Source organism: Pongo pygmaeus, chromosome 7 (assembly GCF_028885625.2).
Source record: "Pongo pygmaeus isolate AG05252 chromosome 7, NHGRI_mPonPyg2-v2.0_pri, whole genome shotgun sequence".
NCBI lineage: Eukaryota > Metazoa > Chordata > Mammalia > Primates > Hominidae > Pongo > Pongo pygmaeus.
The window spans coordinates 24419581-24445555 of NC_072380.2; the positions used below are offsets into that span (position 1 = coordinate 24419581).

At 35.3% G+C, this 25975-nt stretch overlaps 1 protein-coding gene across 11 annotated transcripts in view; it reads left to right on the forward strand.

Moving 5' to 3' along the window:
• The window catches only part of ADAM28 (ADAM metallopeptidase domain 28), a 94465-nt gene that overhangs the window by 42950 nt on the left and 25540 nt on the right, over positions 1-25975 (forward strand). For all 11 annotated transcript variants that reach the window (XM_063669370.1, XM_063669365.1, XM_063669369.1 and 8 more), the window contains exons 3-10: positions 6623-6699; positions 6892-6970; positions 8099-8175; positions 10107-10299; positions 16946-17017; positions 17918-17989; positions 20536-20705; positions 23240-23324. In XM_063669370.1, coding sequence (XP_063525440.1) covers positions 6653-6699; positions 6892-6970; positions 8099-8175; positions 10107-10299; positions 16946-17017; positions 17918-17989; positions 20536-20705; positions 23240-23324 — 795 coding nt within the window. In that variant the 5' untranslated portion in view covers positions 6623-6652. The remainder of the gene's footprint in view (positions 1-6622; positions 6700-6891; positions 6971-8098; positions 8176-10106; positions 10300-16945; positions 17018-17917; positions 17990-20535; positions 20706-23239; positions 23325-25975) is intronic.

Sequence of the window (25975 nt, forward strand, 5' to 3'; positions counted from 1 at the left end):
ATGGTAGTTTAATGGGAATAGCATTGATTCTATAAATTACTGTGGGAAGTATGGCTATTTTCACAGTATTGATCTTTGTATCCATGAACATGGAATGTTTTTCCATTTGTTTGTGTCCTTTCTGATTTCCTTAAGCAGTGGTTTGTGTTCTCCTTGAAGAGGTCCTTCACTTCCCTTGTTAGCCATCAGCTGAAATTTTACAAGTTCACCTGTATTTTCTGTGTTATCAACCTTTTGCTACTAAACCAATGATTAATTGTGTCCTTGTGGAAATTTACACTAATTACCTACTCTTTATGTGTTTTTGTCTCACAGTAAACAATGCTTCCAAGAAAAGCCAACATTTACACACACACACACACGCGCGCGCGCATGTGTGCCAAACATCCTTTTTTCACTGAACATTTTGAGGAAAATTTAAACACAGGTGAAGTTTTTTAATCACAGCTGTAAAGTGATTTCCTCACAACTGTAAAAAATAAATTTGAGCTTTGAATAACATATTTTGATTAACAAAAACCATAGACTAGTTACTGGCTCATACTAGATGAACAATATTAATTTTTGCAATGAGTGACTAGGTGGATGAGGTTGATATAATGTGCTTGATATTTACTGCAGTTATATTATTTATCTAGTCCATTACTAGGTTAAATGGCTACATGAACCTTACATTTTCCTGATCCATAGTGCAAGTATATAGGATCTGAATTCAGAGGATTAGTTTGTGTTCACCTGTAAATTTTGTCCATTCTCTCTGTATAAATTTAGATAAACATAAACCTTAAGTTTCTTGTCTTAAAGTGGAGATGATCATAATACTTGTATAAATATTTGGGGATAATGTATATGAAAAGCGAGGAAGGATCCAAATTTTAACTCCCTATTCAAGATTACGCTATGGGCTGGGTGCATTGGCTCACACCTGTAATCCCAGCACTTTGGGAGATTGAGGCGGGTGGGTCACCTGAGGTCAGGAGTTCAAGACCAACATGGCCAAGGTTGTGAAACCCGTCTCTACTAAAAATACAAAAAATTAGCTGGGTGTGGTGGTGGGCACCTCTAATCCCAACTACTAAGGAGGCTGAGGCAGGAGAATCATTGGAACCCAGGAGGCAGAGGTGGCAGTGAGCTGCGATCACGTCATTTGCACTCCAACCTGGGTAACAAGAGTGAAACTCCGTCTCAAAAAAAAAAAATATATATATATATATATATAAGAGAGAGAGAGAGATTATGCTATGATGCTGCCCCTGTGTAGCCCATCATATTCCAGTTCTTATAACTAATTTTCAGTTTTTGTGGCTTCATGTCCCAGTTAATAAATCTTTATTTTAAAATTCTTCTTTTTGACATAAACTATCAACTTCGTTTTACTTTTCTTAATAATAGTCTTGTTTCTACTTCTATGCTTTTTTAAATGGATTTCTTGCTACTTAAAATATTCTCTCTACATTTAGAGTCCCTCCCATTTAGGGGACTCTACATTTAGAGTCTCTTATAGTCGTTGTTAAGCCGACTTGCCATATTCATATATACACTAATATATCCCTATCCTGAAATCGTGTGTCAGTCACAGTTAGTATTATAAAGTTTAGCTACTGATTTTAAAAAGAAATGTTGATTTTGTGTCAGGAGCAATGGTGTGTTCACAAGTGTATGTGTGTGCATATGTTTCTATGAGAGCAAGTGTAACCTTCACTTCTGGTTTGAAACTGTCTCTTTGTAGGTCACTCAGGACTTGCTTTATGAATCTGGGTGCTCCTGTATTGGGTGCATATATATTTAGGATAGTTAGCTCTTCTTGTTGAATTGATCCCTTTACCATTATGTAATGGCCTTCTTTGTCTCTTTTGATCTTTGTTGGTTTAAAGTCTGTTTTATCAGAGCCATAAAAAATGATGAGTTCCTGTCCTTTGTAGGGACATGGATGAAATTGGAAATCATCATTCTCAGTAAACTATCACAAGAACAAAAAACGAAACACCGCATATTCTCACTCATAGGTGGGAATTGAACAATGAGAACACGTGGACACAGGAAGGGGAACATCACACTCTGGGGACTGTTGTGGGGTGGGGGGAGGGGGGAGGGATAGCTTTAGGAGATATACCTAATGCTAAATGATGAGTTAATGAGTGCAGCACACCAACATGGCACATGTATACATATGTAACTAACCTGCACATTGTGCACATGTACCCTAAAACTTAAAGTATAATAATAATAACAATTAAAAAAGAAACTGTCCAGGTAAATGTTTTAAAGGTTTTTGTTTTTTTTTTAATATGTCTTTGCCATGTCTCTACTCCTCCTTCACCCTCATCTGCCAATCCTTGTCCTGGAACATAAATACTTGTTTCATTAATAGATGTTGGTCTAAATAAATACTTGCAAAGCACATTAATTTTATCTTTAAAGGAAATAAGAGTATTAAAATAAATATCATAGATAATTGAAGAAAAAATTACCTAAATAATTAGAACCTTTTAATGTTTCTTTAAATGGAAAATCTTTTTTTTTTTAGTTTCATCTGTTACATTTCCAGTTCTCTCCTGCTCCCTTTGGTTGTAGAGAGTAGAAGAGAATATATTATGAGGCTTGATGAATATAATGGAATGAGCACTGAATGCTTCCACAGCATCTCAGAAATAAATATAACTCTCCCATGTTTACTTTTTAATATCTCAGGTGTCAGGTGACACCTTTGAATTACCCCACAATAACCATGTGGCTAAACCACTAGCAGTAACTTTTGCTAGGGTTTAATTCCAGCCGTTCACAGGAAGATATCAAAAACCGCATGATAGGGTTGCCAGATGAAATGCAGAGTACCAGTTACGTTTGAATTTCAGACAAACAGTAAAACCTTTTTGTATAAATATGTCCCACACCACTTTGCGAAGCCGAGGTGGGTGGATCATGAGGTCAGGAGTTAAGAGACTAGTCTGACCAACATGGTGAAACTCTGTCTCTACTAAAAATACACACACACAAATTAGCTGGGTGTGGTGGTGCGCACCTGTAACACCAGCTCCTCAGGAGGCTGAGGCAAGAGAATCACTTGAACCCTGGGAGGCAGAGGTGGCAGTGAGCTGAGATCATGCCACTGCACTCCAGCCTGGGTGACAGAGTGAGACTCAGTCTCAAAAAATATATATTTTATATATAAATGTTCCACACAACACTTCTGATATAATTATAAAGAAGCATTCCAACAGAATAAATCTAATTTTCCCAGCTAGTGCATTTGCATCTCTTTTTCTTAGTCACTGATCTCTAGTTTCCATTCTATCCCACATCTTCTAAACTCCTCCATGTGCAGGATTGTCACATTTAGCAAACAGAAATATAGGATGCCCAGTTAAATTTCAAATAAACAACAAATATTTCATTAGTATGTCACCATGGTCATACGGGGCATATGTATTTTAAAAAGTATTGTGTGTTTTTATGTATAAACAGAAAAGTATTCTCTGTTTATCTGAGATTCACATTTAATTGGCATCCTGTATTTTATCTGGCAATCCTATCCTGTGGCTTTTGATGTCACCCTGTGAACATCCAGAACTAAGCCCTAGCAATCTCTCCAAGAGTCCAGATTCTGTCCTATCCACAGATCTAAGGCTCCTAATGCTGCTGCTGCATGCCTCGTATCTCAATCCTGCCCTGTTAGGGTTCTTGGGTTCTGCCATATCACACTTGTTTTACAAACATAGACTGAAGAAGCTAGTGACATCTTTGTTTGCCACACAACAAATATAGGATTTCCATTGGCATAGACTCTTCTATAGTCTCTAAGTCACACCTTACAACTAATAAGAACACTGTCTTCCAGATATAAGCCAAGTTCTTAGGAGTTATCTTTGTAGTTTCTGTGTTGAGACTATGGGTCTTCCCTGTGCAAAGACTTGATTAGCAAATACTATTTGAAACAATCCCAAATTCATAGTGCAGTGGACCACCCTTATGATCAAGGGGATCTCTGTATATCCCATAAAAGTTTCATAGGTCTCACCCTAGATTAAGTGCTTCACTTCTCAAGACAGTGAACAGATGGAGGACTTTTGTAGTTAACATTATACAACGGTGCCCTGTGTTGTTTTATTATACAACCAGAGAACTGAGGCACTGGCTTTACCTGTCAGCTATGCCAGGGTTGTGACACCATCTTTCTGACTTGATCACACATGCCACATCGCTTAATATTTCAGCTAGACTGAAATAATCCTGTGTAAACAATTTTTGGGGGCTCGGGGTAAAGAACAAGGTAGAACTTTGAATATTTTATTCATAATTATATTCACGATTGTATTTATATGAATGATATAAGGACTAAATAAGTATGTGTTAAATAAATGACCAAATGAATAAGTAAACTAATGGACAAATAAATAAATGTTTACGACTGGAGCATATTACCCATAAATCTCCATAGATACATATTTAACATATACTCTGTGAAAGTCCCTGATGCTGGGAACTTATATTCTAAAGACAGTAACTGTTCTTCACAGAATTCACCATCCAGATTGTACATGTTCTTAGAGGCCCAAACCATCTTTGTATTGGCCCATATCATTAAAGAAAATATCTTATGGCACAATTCCTCCCTCAGATTGAGAATTCTTTCAGGCCTATTAGCTGATTTAGCAGGGTTTCTAGAGCTCATGGATTTACCGTAAGTTTTGAACAACTATTGTATTACTAGAATTAAGAACCTCTCTGTGTCTTCTACGGCTGCCTTTGATATTTCCTGTGTGCCCATTGACATGACCTAGACCTTACAGATTTGCTCCATCCCAGGACCATCCAAGACTGTGACTTTCTCAGTCCACCCACTAAATCAGACCCATGACATTATTTTAGAGGAAATTTGGATCTATATGTTTCTGTGGCCAGCTAGTCTTACTCAGTAAAACCAAAATCATTTCCTTCTAGTGAGTGCTCTCCAAATCGAGGTGCATCTTACTTCTCTTGATGCATACTTCAGAACCCACAGAGTACACAACTAGAACACACTTCTTATCCTCAAACCTTGCTCTCCACCAGGGAACTCTTTCAAAAGTATTATTATGACATTAACCAGTGTACTCTCTTTCATAGAGGCCCTGGCTTTGTTCCTTGATCTTTCCTTCCATGCATAATCTTTATGCCAGTGTTGACCAAATCTCCACTCCAAAAGCATTCAACCTTCAGCTAAAGTTTTAGTAACTAAATCTACTAAAAAGCCATTGCTGAACAGGAAGCAGATATCTGGAAGGCCATTTCTGGTAGAAGACCATATTTGGTATCATTCTCATAGCTTCATTCTAGCTAGCCTCTCTTAAACCTGAAGAATAAGAGGTTATGACTATTCTGCATAACTCTTATTTTCAATGCCCTGTCTCTTTCCAGTTCCTGTCATCCATGAAAATAAGCTGAGTCCATCAACCTCTACTTATCTAGGCCCACATTGGGGGATATTTAGAGCCTTGGATTACTGACAGCAGAGCAGACCTCAACAACTGAGGATTTAAGCAAAGTATGGACCGTAAAAATTGACTTTGGAGAGGGCTAAATCCCAGCACGGTACTCATGATCTGATGACTCTAACATGCATTGTCTTTCTATGAGCTCAGATACCATATTGGCCAGAAGGGGAGGGAGAGAAGGAAGGCTTGACCTTAGGTGCACCACAGCAGAAGAAACAGAACTCAGTCCATAATATGTGTTTCTCAACCACCTTTGGTCTACCATATTTAAATATCTTTAATGACAATAACAAGGCACTTCCTAATAACTTTTTAGATACTGAATGCAACCACAGCTAATAACCCTGTTTTATAGACCAAAGTCAGAACTTAGTACCCCAAAACATCTTCTTTAAAATAATTCTGTTTAGTCCTCAATAGATCTCCTTATATACCAATATCCAAGTTTAAAATAATTTTCCTTTTACGTGGTTTACCTGAGGTAATATTTCTTCCTTCTAAATACCTGGGACTGTGGTTTCTTCTTGATGGTTCTTCCTCACATTACAGTATATATTCCTGTTATGTTTCTCATAGTTTATGTTCCAGTTAGTCTTGAGAAGACCTCAAGACCAAAAATCATGAGATGTGATAGAAGTTTTTAGGCATCTGTGTATACTATTCCTTCTCATCAGTTAACTTCCCTTACTCACTTCACCTGGGTAATTTATGTGTCGTCTTAAACATTACTTCCTCAAAAAAGCCTTTCCTGGCCTTAAGACGTTAGACATGCTACTATATACATCCATTATCATGCAGATAACTCACCTCATTGTCTGTCTTTCACAAGATTATAAGCTCTCTGACAGTAGGTACCAATTTTTCTTGCTTAGAGTAGAATTTTCAAAACCAAGCAGTATCTTGCAAAGAAACAGCACTCTCTCAAACAATACTTGTAAAATGCAGGGATGGATGGATAAAAGGCCCTCAGATAATTTGTTTATTTAGTTGCCAGAGTTGTTTGATCTGTTAAAAGGGGAAGAGGCAAGCATTTGGTATTATACTGCTAAAAAATAGATATTGCTTGCTAATGACTACACAGATAGAAATATAATAGTCAAATGAATATATATTTTTAAATACAAGTAAATGTTTGTGTATTTTTGCAGGAACAATTTGAAACTGAATTAAAGTATAAAATGACAGTTAATGGAAAAATTGCAGTGCTTTATTTGAAAAAAAACAAGTAAGTATCTTTACCTGTGATATTATCCTCAGCAAGAGCAAGGCAGCCTCTGGAGAGTGTGCTGAGTCTTTTGCTGCTTATGGCTCACACAAACCTGAACTAATCAGCTTTTGCTCTCAAATGACTTGAGAAGTTCATTGGACTTAGCAATCAGCACAAGTAACCACAACGTTTTTGTGTTTCTTTCTCCAGGAACCTCCTTGCACCAGGCTACACAGAAATATATTATAATTCCTCTGGAAAGGAGATCACCACAAGCCCACAAATTATGGTATAACAGAGTCTCTTCAATTCTTTAATCGGAGTTTTACCCACAGACCTAAAGGCAGTGTCCTTGCCAGGCAAATAATAGAAGTGAAACTGCATTTATAACATTAGTGCTTTTTTCAGCAGTAGCCATTACCTAATTGATCTTCCATTTTTCTTTATATATATATATATATATATATATAAACAAGAACAAAACAATTTCTTGGCAACTCTGGTAAGTTTTTCCAGCCTTTAAGGACTCCTGTAGGAGGGTGGGTAGAAGGAGCATGTTATTTTCTTGAGAGTGAAGAGTTACATACCTCTGGTGCTCTCAATCAATTTCTATCATTTCTCTGGATTTGTGGTCTTTTCAGGCAAGACTATTTCCTCAATGGCAATTGCAGAATTGTTTTTCTTAAACAATTTCTCTTTACTGCTATTCATAACCCATCTTTTCTTAGACTGAGCAGATGACAGTGTGTAGCCATGTGAGGGGTCATGCACTATTATCTCTTTTTCTGAGCTCCATTTTCCATGGGAAGCCCTTCAAGCATTGTTCTCTGTAGCAATAATATCAGAGTTTACGTGGGCCAACACCTCATCTGTCCCAAACTAGAAAGATCCTTCATGGAACACCCAGACGAGAAAATGTTAAGAAGGGCATTTTGCTCCAAATGCAGGCAAGAAATGTGCTGATCCAGTTAATCTGATGGAACACTTTAGATAAATCAAGAAAGAAAAAACAAAAGCCCAATCTGGATAACCCATCCTTTGGAAAAAAGCTTGTAGATCTTTGCTAGAAAAAAGTTAATGAGAAATTGGCCAAAAGGAAAAATGAGTGCCCAGTGTTTTAGGAGCTCAGATTTTAAACTGACATATCCAAGTTTATTCCATCTAAGTATTATTGACATTCATCCTACTTAGTCAACATTGACAATACCTTGTAAACATTTTGGGATCATTAACTGACATTAAAAATTTTAAATTATATGAAAGGTTTTAATTATGTTTTAAATGTCTTAGTTTACTGTTGTTCAGCAGAATATGGTTTGAAAGCATTTAAAATCCTGTTTCAAGATTTCAAATGTGGCTTTAGAAGTGGCGCTAAAATTCACATGTACTTCTCTGTACAAAACCCCCTTTCCTTTAGGATGATTGTTATTATCAAGGACATATCATTAATGAAAAGGTTTCTGACGCTAGCATCAGCACATGTAGGGGTCTAAGGTAAGACTTCAGGAATGTTTTGCATGCACCTGTGATTGTGGTATTTATGTATATATCTAACCAACCAGATGAATCCCAAATATCATTAATTTTTATATAGTTGAATATGAATCATAAGGGCCATAAAATGTTGAAATTTGAAGAAACACCACTTCTCTTGATAGTGGCTTATAAATTACTATCCGAATGGCTTTCAAAGATATTTTTGTTAGCTTATTTTTAAAATACAGGAGTTTGAGTCCCAGTTCTGGAGTCAGAATCCTTAGGTAATGGGAGCTGCTCTCTCTTCTCGCTCTTCACTTTATTTTACTTATTAATTTAGATGGAGTCTTGCTCTGTCACCAGGCTGGAGTATAGTGGTGCAATTTCAGCTCACTGCAATCTCAGTCTCCTGGGTTCAAGTGATTCTCCTACCTCGGCCTTTCGAGTAGCTGGGATTACAGATGCCCACCACCACACCTGGCTAGGTTTTGTACTTTTAATAGAGACAGAATTTCACCATATTGGCCAGGTTGGTCTCGAACTCCTGACCTCAAGTAGTCTGCCTGCCTCAGCCTCCCAAAGTGCTGGAATTACAGGCGTGAGCCACCACCCCTAGACTCTCTCCCCACTTTAAGCTCTCACTCGCTCTCTCTCTAGATTGCCTTATCCATGACTATGACATACCATTCTGTCTGTTAATGATTTCCTGTGCATCTGTCTATAGTAAGGTGGCTCTTCTGTTGTCCAGACTTGATTATCTAATTTTCTTTTTCATATTTTCAGTTGGATATCTTAAAGAAACCTCAATCTCAGTATGCCTTAAACCAAACTAATGATTGTCTCTTGAATCTGGTATGGTTTCCATGTTCTTTATTTTAATCAATGGTATAATCAAATAAACACTTGCCCAATTCAGAAACCTAAATTCCTTGAGGTCTGCTTGCCCCTCAGCCCTGCATTTTCAATCCCTTACCGAGTCTTATTGATTCTATCTTCTAAACACTTTCTGAAATTGTTCATTCTATCTCTACTGCAATATCCTAGTCCATCTACCATGATTCCTTATGCAGACCATTGCAATAAACCACATAATTTATCTTCTCATATCCACTCTTGCCATTATCTAATTTTATGTACACTTAATTCAGTCTGTCTATTATATTCTCTTATTTTTCTTCACATCAATTATAATTATATATAAGTACTTACTATATAATTATATATATTCCGTGATTATTTGATACACATCCATCTTCCTCATTTGAACATAAGCTCCATAAGAAAAGAGACCATGTCTTTATTTTTGCTGTCTACCCTTAGTCCAATGCCTAATGAATAATGGGTACTCAATGAATATTGGTTGAATGAATCCTGGTTCAAGGCTTTAGCAGAGAAAATTGAGAAGAAATTGCTAATATTTATTTGTCATGTGCTTTACATGTTCTTGCACTCAATCTTTACTATCACTATACTAGGTAGGTATCATGACAAATAAATGTGGAGAACCTGAGGCTTGTGAGTTTAAAGAATTTTCCCAATGTATCACAGTGAATGAGTTATAAAACCAGTATTTTAACACTTATCTATAAAACTCTAAAATCCTTTTCATTATAAGTGTACCTTTAGAACAAGTACAGCATTAAAATTGGAAGAATGCTGGACCAAGTGTCAGGAAATATTCACTCTAGTGCCAAAACTGATATGGTTGGTTGCACGACACTGCAGCAGTCACTTCTCCCTAATATGTCTTATTTCCTTGTAGAAAATAAATTTAGATAATCTCCAAGGTATCTTCAGCTGTAAGTTTTACTGTATTTTATTTCCATGAGCTTAAATTGTTTTTGACATTGTCTAGTAATTTTAAAGATCCTCTTTTGGATCTTATAAATCTGTATGAACTTAATGCAATAATATTTTGTTAAGAAGCCAGAACTCTCATGTTTTTTCAGGGGCTACTTCAGTCAGGGGAATCAAAGATACTTTATTGAACCTTTAAGCCCCATACCTCGGGATGGACAGGAACATGCACTCTTCAAGTATGACCCTGATAAAAAGAATTATGACAGCACCTGTGGGATGGATGGTGTGTTGTGGGCCCATGATTTGCAGCAGAACATTGCCCTACCTGCCACCAGACTAGTAGTATGTGTAACTTTATTTTTTTGTTTGAAATGCTCTCATGTATTCTGCCCTGGTTTCCAGAATTAGCAGTGCAATTTACTGAAACTCTAGTCATTGTCGAAATTAGTAAGTTCTAGAGACACTAATTCTTAAATATTGCTACACATTAATGATTCATTTAACAAGTACTTAGGAATCAACTATATTTTTGAGATGGAGTTTCACTCTTGTTGCCCAGGCTGGAGTGCAATGGTGCGATCTCGGCTCACTGCATCCTCCACCTCCTGGGTTCGAGTGATTCTCCTGCCTCAGCCTCCCGAGTAGCTGGGATTACAGGCACGTGCCACCATGACCAGCTAATTTTGTATTTTTAGTAGAGACAGGTTTTCACCATGTTGGTCAGGCTGGTCTCCAACTCCCGACCTCAGGTGATCCACCTGGCTCAGCCTCCCAAAGTGCTGGGATTACAGGCGTGAGCCACTGCGCTCAGCTGGAATCAACTACTATTTTCAGCAACGTACAAAGGTTAAAAATAAGTGTAAAATATAACTGCCCTCTAGAAGCAGGAATCTGTCACGGTATTCCCTGTAGCCTACAATAAATCACAAAGATATAAAGTATTATTATTAATTTGCTCTTGATTTTAGCCAAAAAGCTATGAAGTGATTATTATTAGTTTGAAATAAAACATCTTGCTGTCATCATAAATTCATTCAACAAATCTCTCTTAAAGTGCTGTCACAGGTGCTGGAGAGATAGAAATGAGCAAAATAGACATAGAATCTGGCTACAGGAACTTAGAATATTATTTTATGTATGGAATTCTGCTTCTAGTCATAGGAGAAAAATGAATATAGTTTTGTGTTTTAGACTGTAAAGGATATATCAAAATATCTTTGTTGACATTACTTTTATTTCCTTGTTGATACTACTTTTATTTCCAAGATTTATTTCAGATCCCATCATTTCTTTTAAATGTTCTCAGAGTCTGTGAGCACAGGGCATAAGTTGGTCTAAATAAAATTTCTAGTCAGTTTAATTTTCTGTAGGTTTAAATTCTACCAGCAAGTTCAGTGGTAAATGTAAACGTATAGTCAAACCCAGAATACTCCAATACTTTTAAGTGCTCTGTAGATCACATATATCTCTAGTATGAAACTTAAAAACCAAATGAGTCAAAAATAATGATACCCATAATAATTTGTTAAGAAATATACAATATAAATATGTATATTGTGACATTAAAAGTATAAATTGTCAGGGGGAAGATAAAAGTCTAGAGTTTTTATACATGACTGAAGTTAAGTTGTTATTGGTGTAAGATACTTCATTACATCTATAAGATGTTTTATGTAAACCTCATGGTAAATACAAAAAAAATAACTATAGCAGATACAAATGATAAAGAGAAAAAAATAAAAATGCAGCACTACAGAATGACCAAATCACAAAAATAAACAAGGGAGGAAGAAATGAAAAAAAAACTATAAAAAAAATGGTAGTAGTAGATCCTTACCTATAAATAATTACTTGGAATGTAGATGGATTAAATTTTCCAATCAAAAGATAAAGAGTGGCTGAATGGCTGGAAAAACAAGATCTGACTATGTGCTGCCTCCAAGAGACACTTTTAAGCTTTAAAGACATGCATAGGCTGAAAGAAAAAGATGGAAGAACATATTCCATGCAAATGGTAACAAAATAGACAAACTCTTAGACTAAAACTCAAATATATAAAATCAGAAATGAAAGTGGAGATATTACAAAAGATGTCTCAGAAATGAAAAAAAGATCTTAAAGGAGTAATATGAAAAACTATTTGTCAATAAATTTGATAGCCTAGAGAAAATAGATGAATTCCTAGAAAAATACAACATATAAGGGTTGAATCAGAAAGAAGTAGAAAGCCTGAACAGACCAATAACAAAGAGATTGAAATAGTAATTAAAAATCTTTCAACAAGGAAAGCCTAGGACTACATGGCTCTAGAGCTGAAAAGTATCAAACATTCAAAGAAGAATTATTACCAATACTTTTTAAAATTTTCAAAAAAATAGAGACGGAAGGTGTACTGCTTAGTACTTTTTACAAGCTCAGCATTACCTTTATACCTAACCCAAGACAAAGACACCAAAGAAAGGAAAACTACAGGCTAATAATTCTGACAAACATTGAGGTAAAAATTTTCAATAAAATATTAGCAAATCAAATTCAACAACACATCCAAAAGATTATACATCATAATCAAATGGGATTTATCCTTGGCATACTGACTTAACATACACAAATTGATCAATGTAATATATCAATCATATCAACAGACTGAAAGACAAAAAATGCATGATCATATCAGTTGGTGAAAAGGCATTAAACAAAGTTCAACATGCTTTCTTGATTAAAAGTTTAGGTAGTTAAATAATGGTGTGGAGTTAATCGTTCTTGATTTGAGAGTTTAGGCATAGAAGAAAAGCTCCTCAACATCATAAAAGCCATTTATTTATTTATTTTTATTTTTTAGCAGTCAAATATACCTTATTTTATTCTCATACAATGCTACAAATTATCTTGATTTAGGATATTTGTACATTCTATAGCAGCTAGGAATATGTTTTTCCAAAACCAAACCAAAGTTGATAGTTTATAATCAGAAAACTTTTTTACATGCCAGTTACATTTCGGATTTTGTCATTCTTATATTCTTCTTTCTTCATAGAATTAGGTGCTTGCTCAAATATGTGGGCCTTCTACTGAAATTCGTTTAATATATAACTTTTATCCTTGGCTTAGCTGGAATTCGAGTTTTGATAAGAAAGGTGTGGTTGAGTGGACATAATCATAGGCTTTCAGCAACCACACAAATGTTGATAGTGTGCAGTGCAGTTGTTGATGATTAAACAATAATGAAAATTTAAGAACACTGTTGCATTATTTTATTTGAAGCTGGAATGATGTGAAACTCTAAAATATGTCTTAGCCCAAGCAATAAGGTTTGCCTGCCCACTCTTCTTTCTCTTTATTTATTTTTTAAATTAAAAGCCATTTATGGAAAGCTGCTGATAACATCATAATCAATCGGAAAGGAGAAATAGAAAGCCATTCTTCCGGTACCAGGCAAGGATGCCTACTCTTACCACTTCTATTAAACATGTACCAGAAGTACTATCAAAAGCATTTAGAAAAGAAACATTCAACTTGGAAAGGAAGTAGTAAAATTATCTCTATTTGCAGATGAAATGATTCTACCTGTAGAAAACCCTACTGACTCCACTGAAAAACCAATACGACTAATAAATAAATTCAGTAAAGTTGCAGGATATAAAATCAACATACAAAATCTGTGACATTTCTATACACAAATAACGACCTAGCCAAAAATGAAATCAAGAACACCATTCCATTTATAACATAAATAATACTTGGGAATAAATTTTACTAAGGAGGTGAAAGACCTGTACACCGAAGACGATAAAACATTGATGAGGGAAATCAAAGAAAATGCAAATAAATGAATATCCCTTGCTCATGAATTAGAAGAATGTTGTTAAAATGTTCATACTACCTAAAGCAATGAGTAGATTCAATGCAGTCCTTATAAAAACCCCAATGACAGTATTTACAGAAATAAGAAAAAATCATACAATTTGTATGCAACCACAAAATATCCTAAATAGTCAAAGGAATTTAAGAAAAAAAAAAGACATCATACTACCTGATTTAAAGTTATGTTACAAAGATATAGTAATCTAAAGAGTATAATGGCATAAAAGCAGACACCTAGACCAGTGGATGAGAATAGCAAGCTCGGAAATTAATTCAAACATATACATTCAATTAATTTTTGACAAGGGCACCAAAAAGACACACTGGGGAAAGGACATTCTCTTCAATAAATAGTGCTGGGAAAACTGGATATCCACATGCAAAATTATGAAATCGAACCCTTTTCTTATACCATAACTAAAATTCAAATCAAAATGAATAAGAAACCTAAATGTAATACCTAAAACCATAAAACTCCTAGAAGAAAATAGAGGGGAAACGTTAACCTTGACAATGACTTCTTAAATATCATACCTAAAAGCTAAGGTTATAAAAGTAAACATGTAAGAGACTATATCAAATGAAAAAGCTTCTGCACAGCAAAGCAAACAAACAAAATGAAAAGGAATCTAAAAAAGGGGGCGAGGGTGAGTGTCAAATATATAGAGGTAGAGAATAAAACAGTGGTTACCAGGGTCTAGGTAGGGACAGGAAATGGGGAGATACAGGTCTAAGGATACCAAGTAGCCAATATGTGGGGTTAAGCAGTTGAAAGATCTAATATACAATATGAGGACTGTTAAGGACAAACTGTAGATAAATTTTACAGAGTTTAATTGAGCAAAGAATGGTTTGAGAATCCAGCAGCCCTCAGAACCAGAAAAGGTTGAAAGCAACTCCATGCTGCTCGATGGTTGGAGAGGATTTGTGGACAAAAATGACGTACAGAAAATGTATTAAGGTACAGAAACAGCTGCACCGGTTACAGCTTGGTGTTTGCCTTATTTGAACACGGTTTGAACAGTTGGCCACCTTTGATTGGCCAGAACTTGGTGAAACTCCTAGCTATATGTTGCTGTGAATATCAGCTCCTGGGTTTGCTTGTACAGGCCTCTTATCCCTCTGTCTCCATTCCTCGTAACTATGTGGAAAGAGCTTTGCTTTCGAGACATTTTATCGTTTTGGCTTTCCTCTACTCAGGAGTGCTATTCCTTCTCATTTCCTTTCTGTCACCCTTGCTCTGATTGACTGGTAAGTATCAGAGAAACTCACATAGCTCAATCCTGGATCTTTTTCTTTATCTACACATTCTTCCTAGGTAATCTCACCCTGCCCTGTGCATTATTTAAATAGGAACCATGCACTAATGGCCATCAGATGCATATCTCTAGCCTCTGCCCCTCTCCTAAAGGCCAGACTGTTATAATGATCTTTTTAATATATCTACTCAAACATCTGATATCACAAACCTAAAATATGCCCCCAAAAGAACTACTAGTTTCTAAACCACAAGCAAAACCTACTTCTCTCTTATTCTCCCCATTTTAGTTAACACCACCACCACTCATCATTTGTTCAAATTTGGATCTAGAAATTACCCTTGATTCTCTTTTTCTTCATCCCTCCTTATATGGTTTCCATCAGCAAGTGCCTCTGACATATTTCACATCGTTTACTTTGCTCCCTTTTCTGACTGCCCCAAGGTACCATCTCATAATAACCATGGCAACAGCCTCTGCCTGACCTGCCCATCCCCGTTCAGCAGAGTCCACACTCCACACAATCAATCCAGTGCTATTTTTATTGTAAATCACATCACATCCCTTTTCTGCTCAAAGCCCTCCAATGCCGTCCCATTGCATTTAGTATAAAAGCCACACAACTGACCATGGGTCACAAACCCCTATACGATTGTGGTCCCATCGACCTCTCTGGTCTCCTCCTACTCCTTTAATCCCCATCTCTTGATGACCTCCCCCATTATGTTATAAAAACACAAGCATTTTTTTCTATGCTCTAAATATGCCAATACTATTTCACCTTAGAGTCTGTTTACTCATTTTCTTCCCTCCTGGAATTGTCTTCCAATTTATCTTTCCTTGCGTGGCTTCTCATTTTCCTTAATACATCTGCTTGAGGGCCAGCTCTTTAGAGAATTTCACCTATTCTGAAATAACTACCTAGTAACTCAATGTCACATGCCCACTTTAATCCTCCATATAGTACTGGCCACCATCTGATATGTTTATGTTTGTCTCTTGTGAGCTCCATCAGCAGAGAGACCATGTTGATTTCACTACTGCATTTGCACTTCCTAGAGCACTCTCGGCGTATTGTAAGTGCTAATAAATATTGCGTTCCCATGGAGGGTGGGAAGTAAGTACATGTCTCATTAGATAATACCTAAAAATCTATCTTCAGGAATTTGTTCTTTGTAATCGAACTTTAGTTACCTATTAAAAGACAGGCACTTCCAGAAATGCAATCTAATAAACTTTGATGAGCTGTTATTTAGTAGGAATAATCTATTGGTCCCTTTTCAATGTGACAAACCACTATGTAACTTTTTTTTTTTTTTGAGATAGAGAAAGGAACAGAACATTGGTAAGTTTGAAAAATTGGAAGGAGATTCAACTCTGCCTGAAGAGAACAAAGTAGACTAGAAACAATGGTGTCTCCGCATTGCACCATTGATAAAGGAGCAGGTATTTCACCAGGATATGAATTAAAGGCTACCAAAGAAAACAAAAAAACTAACTAACTAAAAACACTAGGAGGATGCTGAAGTTAAACTTTCTCTATTTTGTGTCAGGATGGTGAAGAAGTCTACTGTTCAAAACAATAGAAAGACTTTGGTTTTATTTCTAGCTCCCCTATTAGTAACATAATTTAGACCCCTTGATAAAATGAAGGAGTCAGACCAGAATATTGCTGGTGTCCCTTCATCTCCAAATTTATGAGCCTTGTCGGTAGATAATCCGCCTGTTGAATTGGTGTTAAAATGCTAATATTGTCTGCCTTTACTCCAGATATCAACCAACTGCTTATAAAATTACAGATGTCAAATAATAGAAGAACTTTTGCAGAAAATGATGTTGTATCAGTAATTCTCCTCTTTATATTTCAGAAATTGAATGACAGGAAGGTTCAGGAACATGAGAAATACATAGAATATTATTTGGTCCTGGATAATGGTGAGGTAATTATATGAGATAAATGTGCTGTCTTCCAAAACTCCCATCCACATATATTTATTTATTATGTGAGACATTAAATATCTGGATGAGATTTAAAGAATCATGAATATGAGCTATGGTTACATGTTTTTCTAAAACTATGAAATTTGACATTTATAAGTAGGCTGATATGATTTCTTCTTTTCAGAGAGATCAGGGCAATTGATATGATATGCATAAATTGTTGGCACTTATAATACTATTTTCTTATTGACTTAAGAGTACCCAACTTAGTTTCCAATTACATTCTCTGTCATTTTGTTGTTAAATCATTTGTAAATTAAAATTTATTCTCATTAGGGAGTCAATATAAAAGCTTAATTGGTCACAATGAAAGCTTAGTGAATGGAATCCTCTGAAAAGGCAAATCTTTGGTGATAGTCACTGTTCATCTTCTACTGTAAGAATGCATTTTCATATACTGGGTTTTCACAATTTAAAATGCACATGTGTATGAAAATATAAGTCAACTATTAGCTCAGGCCCTAAAGCTTTGGCCTTACTTACTGTGCTTAATTCATGTACTGTTCATATACGTATCTCTTAAATTAATAAGATATTCCTCCTGTTAATTCTGCACAGCTTAGAAAACCATAGAATTTAAGTGAAAATACATTTGGAGTAATTCTTTAGAGCTTTATACTGAGCTAGTACTTCAGAAGAGAAAACATCATATTCACTCCCAAAGTGCTTTAATGTAGCTAGATGAATAGGAATTAATTTGATTCTAGCTTTTAATTAACTCTAATAACGAATCTTTAATTAAAATCAATAATAAGTAATATAAGAGAAGATGCCCTTTTAACCTTCCAAGTATATTCATTTTTATCAATGCCCATATTCTTTCTTAATTTTTCTTTTAGTTTAAAAAGTACAATGAGAATCAAGATGAGATCAGAAAGAGGGTGTTTGATATGGCTAATTATGTCAACATGGTAAGACATTTTATTACCTGCAGTTTTAAACAGTTTGCTGGGAGATGTCATTGGGTTTTTCAATGAATACACATGAAGCATGGAAGCAAAGTCAAGACATTTGAGACCAATGTGGCTGACTGGCTCCCAAAGGACGACCACAGCTTTTGCTACATAGGTGAACATGAATATTAATACCACAAACCAATACTTTTCTTATTTACCCGTCACACTATTCTCAGGTATAAGAAGACATAAAAACTACATGGGTGCATTGTATTTTCCAAAAATTCACTAAGAAAATGCTGAAGACCAAATCCCAACAGAAAGCTGGTCCAGAGGGGAAAAAAATAATTTTAAAAATGCCAAGCACTGTCACAGTAGCATATTTCATAAAATCTCATGTAATCCCCAGAACAATGCTAAATGTTACTAAAGCCTAATGTATAGCTAAGGAATCATATTCTCAGAAACAAAGTAACTTACCCAAGATCACAAAGTGAGAAAAGGATAGCCATGGGGTTTGAATATAGATTTGTCAGATTTCCAAACCCATTTGAGTCATACAACTGTTGACTATGTTCTTTAGACATGATTGTGTTATCTAATTTCCAAAATATTCAAAAAATGATTTTACAACCTTTAAATACTAATTCTTCGTTTTCCGTTTGTTGGATATATAGTTGGCATACTTATTTTGAAATGAATGAGTCTCTTTGTGGTATTCTATAAATGCTCTAATTTTTTGTTGTTGTTGTACAACATAATGCTGTAATATACTTATTTTGATATGCATATACATAGTGAAGTGATTACCACAGTCAATATATATGAAATAAAAAAGTAATACATTTGCTTTTTATGCTGATGGGAATTATTTGTGGAGGGCTAAACACTGATAATGCAGGAAAGACAGAAGAATTGTTGGAATAATATTGATTGGGGGAGAAATAAGAGATTTAGTACATGAGTGGAGAAACTGGCCTTAGATTCAGAGGTTGTTCATTTATACAGCAGATGGGGAGGCGCAGGGTGTTTGGACAAGAATAGGTGAGGCAATAGGCCAATGGTGGGAGTTTGTGGACCTTCTCTTCAGATTGCTCTTATAGCCTCAGCAAATGTGGAAGCAAGCACAACTGTGAAAGTCGGATTTAAAGGAAATGTTAGAATTACTAAGAAGAGGAGTATAAAAAATGTGTGCAGGAAACTGCGTGTGAATGGAATTTGGAAACACAGCAGTTTTGCTGGAACTTGTTAAGGACTACTTGAGCTTAGTAGTCACAGCTTTAAAGTGAGAGCAATCAGAACAATGTGTTTTCCCCTGTGTTCAAGGGCAGAAGGAGGAGAGATGTAGAGGCAAGTTGCTTTTAACCAGGATTGGAGTTTTGTCAGGTGAGTAAAATTAAGCAAGAAAGGAACAAGGAAGTTGAGGGGATAATCCAGTGAAGGATGATAACATGGCTGGATTTTAACTTCACTTTCAGTAACTGCATTCCTTAATGCTTTTCTTGTTTTCCAAACTACCTTTTTTGAAAAGAAATATTTAAGTTTCTTAGCAGAAAGTTGCTGGTGAGAATGTCTGTCACTGTGCGCTTTTAGAAACTATAGTAGTAATTTAAGCTTTTATCTTCAGAGTAAGCATATTGTTTCATAAGTTTTACTCATTATTTCTAAAGTTTATCCTACATGCATTGTGGATTATTTGGTTCAATCCATGTTTAAGATTAGAGGACCATTATCTCATTCTGAAAATACATAACATGGGTGGCTCATAAATGTCAACAATTTATTGCTCACAGTTCTGGGGGCTGGGAAGTCCAAATCAAGTTCCATGAAGATTTGGTTTCTGGTGAAGATTGTCTTCCTGGCTTGGAGACAGCTGCCTTCTCACTGTGTCTTTATATGGTGGAAAGGACAAAGCAACTCTCTGGGGATCTCTTTGTTAAGGGCACTAATCTCATTCATGAGGGCTCCACTCTCGTGACCTAATCACCTCCCAAAGGCCCCACCTCCTAACACCATCACCTTGGGAGTTAGGATTTCAACTCATAAATTTTGGGGCACACAAACATTCAAATTGTAGCAACTACTTAGCTTATTGTAAATGCATCGATGTACAACATTTCATCATATCATGTTACTTCTTTAGTGCCTAAACCGGCACTGAGCCAACTTTGCTAATTCTGAAATATTCTCACTCTGAGAGCACTGAAAAACATATAGGCAATTGAAGCCATAGTAATGGGCCACTGACACAAAATTATAGTATTTCTTAAGAGCACAAACAGGAATATGTTGTCTTAACAGGGCCTTTTCTCCTCCCTACCACCTCCCCACCCAAAAAAGTAGTTTACAGACCTAAACTATCTTAGTGTATCTATCTTTTGTTTTGAATGGGAGTTTTAGTGTCTACAAAATAGTCAATACATCCTGTTTCATAAATATGCTTGGAAATAAGGTTTTTATACTGCTGCGATGAATGTTTAAAAATACAAAATATATTGAAAATGTTTAAAATGATATCACCATTATAATTAATTGCTTTGCCATTTATTTTCTTTGGACAGCTTTATAAAAAGCTCAATACTCATGTGGCCTTAGTTGGTATGGAAATCTGGACTGACAAGGATAAGATAAAGATAACCCCAAATGCAAGCTTCACCTTGGAAAATTTTTCTAAATGGAGGGGGAGTGTTCTCCCAAGAAGAAAGCGTCATGATATTGCTCAGTTAATCACGTATGTACAGATTTTCTCCCATTGCACACTATGTGGTATTTAGTGGACGCTTTTCTGAGCCTTGGCAAAGTGAGGGGTGCACATAGGGGAGTAGACATTTATAGAGCACTTACTTGGATTATATGTCAAATATGCTCTTATTTTGGATCCAAGTATTTTTTCAAAAAAAAAAGAGAGGATCAATAATTTAGCAATAATTCATAAAATGTTTGTTTTTATTGGGTATACAGGAAGAAAAGACAAGTTTATATAATGGAAAGAGAGTTTTTGATTCAGTGTTTAAAAAAAGAACTGATTGGCTTTAGGCTCAAGTTAGAAGAAACCTCTAAGATATTATTAGAAAAATTAAGTATTATATTCTAACCCCATATCTTCACTAATTTATTTCCTACTGAAGTGACCTGTTAAGAACAATATGGGAAATAAATCTAATGGCTGTAAATTATATGAGACTGGAGCATGTGCCTCAAAACAGTCAAGAAAATGCTGCTGGGTAGATGGATAATATTTAGTTGAAATCAGATAGAAGGAACCATTAAGGATTGACTTGAAGACACTGGAGAGGCTATTACCTAAGAAAACCATGAATTTCATGGAAATCAGTGAACTATGTCCTGCCAGAATTAGTTAATATTTCTGTGCTGGTCATCTGTTAACTGCATAACAAATGAGCTTGAATTTCTGGGCTTGAAATAAAGCTTCTTCACTTACATAATTGGTGTGTGGGCGCATTTGGCTGGAACAGTGAGTCTGGTTGGTCATGTTTCTGTCTATATCCCCTTTCATGTGCCTAACTTGAGCTTCCTTCAATATGGCTATCTTAGAGTAGGTGGACTTCTTACTAGGTGTCTAGCTTTTCTCAGAATAAGCATTTCAAGAGGCACAAGATAATGCATCAAGGTTTTTTATGACCTAACTACAAAAGTCACAGGGTGTCACTACTGGTATATTATCTTAATCAAGGGGAAGTTGTAGGGCCAATCCAGATTCAAGGGGAAGGCACTACTCAGGCTGAGAATACTGCAAGGCTGGTTCATTGAGGGGATCACCTTTGGGAAGCAGCCGACACAATTTCTTAATTTGGAAAGGTGAGTTTTAGACTCAAGAGCCCATTCTTTGTGGAGGAGTTTAGTGATTTTCCAAGGTCTCATAGCTGGTAAGTAATAAGGGAGCCAGACAAATTGCTGAATACTCCATCACTGTAAGTAATAATGTAGAAGCTTAAAAATAATAGATGAGATGATAAATGCATAGGTAAAAATAAATGATGATACAACGTCAAGAATAGATTCCTTGAAGAGATCAGAATAATTAAAGATATGATGAAAGGAAATAGTTGTTCTTCCAGTTATGCAATTAATGTCTTACCATTTACCAAACAAATTAACAAAAGAGACCTATACTTAGGTATAAGTAGGTTAAAAAAGTTAGAGTCCGAATATACTCTGTTCACTTAAAAGATAAATCAAAATACATAACTCCAAAGTGAACGAAATGTTATTTTTTGCAAATGAGCAAGTGGGGAGAACTGCAACCACAAAAATGTAGAATGAAGTATAAATAACTTTGTGATATAATTTTAAAAGAGAACAGGTATCATAAACCTTTTAAGTATGCATAATGTAAAATATATTTTCAAAGTAAATATCTGAAATCAGATTAAACAGATAAAATCTGCAGGGAATGAAAAATTGGAACGTTTTCTAATTTTCTCATTTTATACAGCAGAATTGAAACTCTCTATTTTTAATATTGTTTTATGGGAAAATATAGGTTCAATTTCCCACGTAAGTGCATCTACTAAGGAAATTAAAAACTTGATGCAATTTGGCAAATTTCTAGAGACAATTAAGGGCCAGGATCTTGTACAGATAGCAAAAGAAAAACACAAAAAACTAAAAGGAAAGAGTATGAAATTATTGAAGGTTTATAGAAAAATCAAAAGGAACCAAAAAAGCAAAATTAAAATTACCAAAGACAAAACATATTATCTATGGAAGTGTAAGTGCAAATGATTCAAACCCCTCTCCAGTATAAAAATTATTTGAATAATATAAATGATCACTAATACAAATGCTTTCAAAACGGGCCCAATCCCTAAATCTACTGTAGCTAAAACAATGCTAATGTAAAACAAAAGTATGTGATATAAAAATATGAGTAAAATATAAATAAAAACAAAGCCTGTGTGGTACTGCTAATATCAAAACAAGATACATATAGAGAGATGTTTGTTAGGACCAAAAATAGCCTTTCTTTTTCTTCACAAGGGATACATTTCACAATGAAAAGTGTTATAATCAGAAATGATAGAAAATATTCAACATAATTCTATCTAGGAGTTTGGATTTTAAGTGACACAAAAGCCATTCTATAGAAAAATGCCTTATGCAAATTCAAAAACTGAAGAAAAATATGATAGTGATGGTTCACAGTGAGTTTTTCTGCTAACCATTTAGGGTTTTGGATGTATTGTCTATAAAAATAGAGCTTAGCATTATAATTTGTTATATCAATTTATTCCTTTCTTGCAGAGCAACAGAACTTGCTGGAACGACTGTGGGTCTTGCATTTATGTCTACAATGTGTTCTCCTTATCATTCTGTTGGCGTTGTTCAGGTCCGTATGATGACAAACTGTTCGTTCTATGATTTATATTTACCAAATGCTTTTTAAAAAATCTATAGAGAAGATCATGATAGTTTTTCTCCTTTAGTCTGTTGACATGGTAAATAACATTGATTGAATTTCAAATGTTGAACTAATTTTGCATTCCAGTGTAAACTCAACATAGTGATAATGCATTATCTTTTTAATATATTGTTTAGCATGAAGTTTTTAGCTACAAACCCTCAATAAACTAGGTACTGAAGGAACATATCTCACAATAATAGCTATTTATGATAAACTGACAGCCAATATCATACTTAATGGGCAAAAGTTAGAAGCATTCCTTTTGAAAACCAGCACAAGACAAGGATGCCCTTTCTCACCACTCCTATTCAACATAGTATTGGAAGTTCTGGCTAGGGCAATCAGACAAGAGAAAGAAATAAAGGGTATTCAAATAGAAAGAGAGGAAGTCAAATTGTGTCCGTTTGCAGATGATGTGATTGTATAATTAGAAAACCCCATTGTATCAGCCAAAAATATCCTTAAGCTGATAAGCAACTCCAGCAGTCTCAGGATACAAAATCAATGTGCAAAAATCAAAAGCATTCGTATACACCGATAACAGAGAGCCAAATCATGAGTGAACTCCCATTCACAATTACTACAAACAGAATAAATACCTAGGAATACAATTTACAAGGGATATGAAGGACCTCTTCAAGGAGAACTACAAACCACTGCTCAAGGAAGTAAGAAAGGACACTAACAAACGGAAAAATATTCCACGCTCATGGATAGGAAGAATCAATATCATGAAAATGGCCATACTGCCCAAAATAATTTATAGATTCAGTGCTATACCCATCATACAATTGACTTTCTTCACAGAATTGGAAAAAACTATTTTAAATTTCATATGGAACCAAAAAAGAGCCTGAATAGCAAAGACAGTCCTAAGAAAAAAGAACAAAGCTGGAGGCATCACACTACCTGACTTCAAACTATACTACAAGGCCACAGTAACCAAAACAGCATGGTACTGGTACCAAAACAGATATATAGACCAATGGAACAGAACAGAGGCCTCAGAAATAATACTACACATCTACAACCATCTGATCTTTGACAAACCTGACAAAAACAAGCCATGGGGAAAGGATTCTCTATTTAATAAATGGTGTTGGGAAAAGTGTACAGATTTTTTAAGACTATTCCTCTAACTCTTTCTTCCCATCTATTGTGCTATTGTTATTATATGTTTAACTTTATATCACCATAAATACATAATACATTGTTATTAATTTTGTTTTAGATATCCATCTTTCATTGCAATTTAAAATTAAAATAGTTTTCATTTGTACAACAAACCCCCATGACACAGTTTACATAAGTAACAATCCTGCACTTGTACCTGTGAACTTAAAATAGAAGTTAAAAAAAAGTTTTATATTTACCATCACTTTGTTGCATTTCCAGCACTTTTTACTTCTCTATAAAAATCCAAATTTCTATCTAGCATATATTTTTTCCTTTCAAGGGAATTTTTTAAAACATTCATTATAATACAGTAAATTCTTTCAGTTTTGTTTGTCTAAGAAAGGCGATCTTACTTTCATTTTGAATATATTTTCACAGACTTTTTGGATGTCCTGTAACCCCAACTTATTGGTGGATTCAAGGGAAGTTTTAGTTGTCTACCTGCCTTGTCCTTGTTAGTGCAAGAATAATGTTCTTTCCAGCTTTCTACATCCTAGATAGAAATGGAATTAACATATTTTTTAGTTACTATCTTTTGAGTCTGGGTTTGTGGTAGGCTTCATGGATGTACAGAAGTAGTAAAATACATATTTTCAAACTTGAAATAGCTTGCCATAAAATTGGAAGAGAAACTGGCCTACCTAAAGCAATAGTTCTAACATACAGTAGGTAGCTTAATGCTACTTTATGGAAGTAAAAACCATTCTAGGAATTCATAAGAGATGATTGTTGATGAATATTAACATAGTCAGGAAAAGTTGCATTAAGATGGACCGCAGCCTGTAATCCTAGCACTTTCGAAGGCCAAGGCAGGTGGATCACCTGAGGTCAGGAGTTCAAGACCAGCCTGGCCAACATGGTTAAACCCTACCTCTACTGAAAATACAAAAAAATTGGTTGGACGTAGTGGCTGGTGCCTGTAATTCCAGCTACTGAGGCAAGAGAATCACTTGAACCCAGGAGGCGGAGGTTGCAGTGAGCAGAGATTGCACCACTGCACTCCAGTCTGGGCAACAAGAGCAAGACCCAGTCTCCAAGAAAAAAAAAAAAAAAAAAAAGAAAGGACCTCAAAGGGTAGGTAGGATTTAGAGTGGTGCAAGACAGAATGGAGGTCATTCGAGGGCAAAAATCATTTAAGTTAGGAAAACCATTATTTAAAGAAAGAAACCATAAATTGAAAGGAACTTCATATAGGCCTCTAAACACATTTTAGTTTTTCTGGGGCTTTTTGGCTTGCATTTTTCCCCATTTGGAGAGTTCCATATTTCTATATAGGAGGTTTTACCATGCTCATCTCAAAAGAATGAAAGAATATAGTGTGTGTAGGTATCAACTTCCCAACTTACACAGCTGTTCCTTGTTTGCCACTCTTGTACTGTTCCTCATCAAACTTTACATTT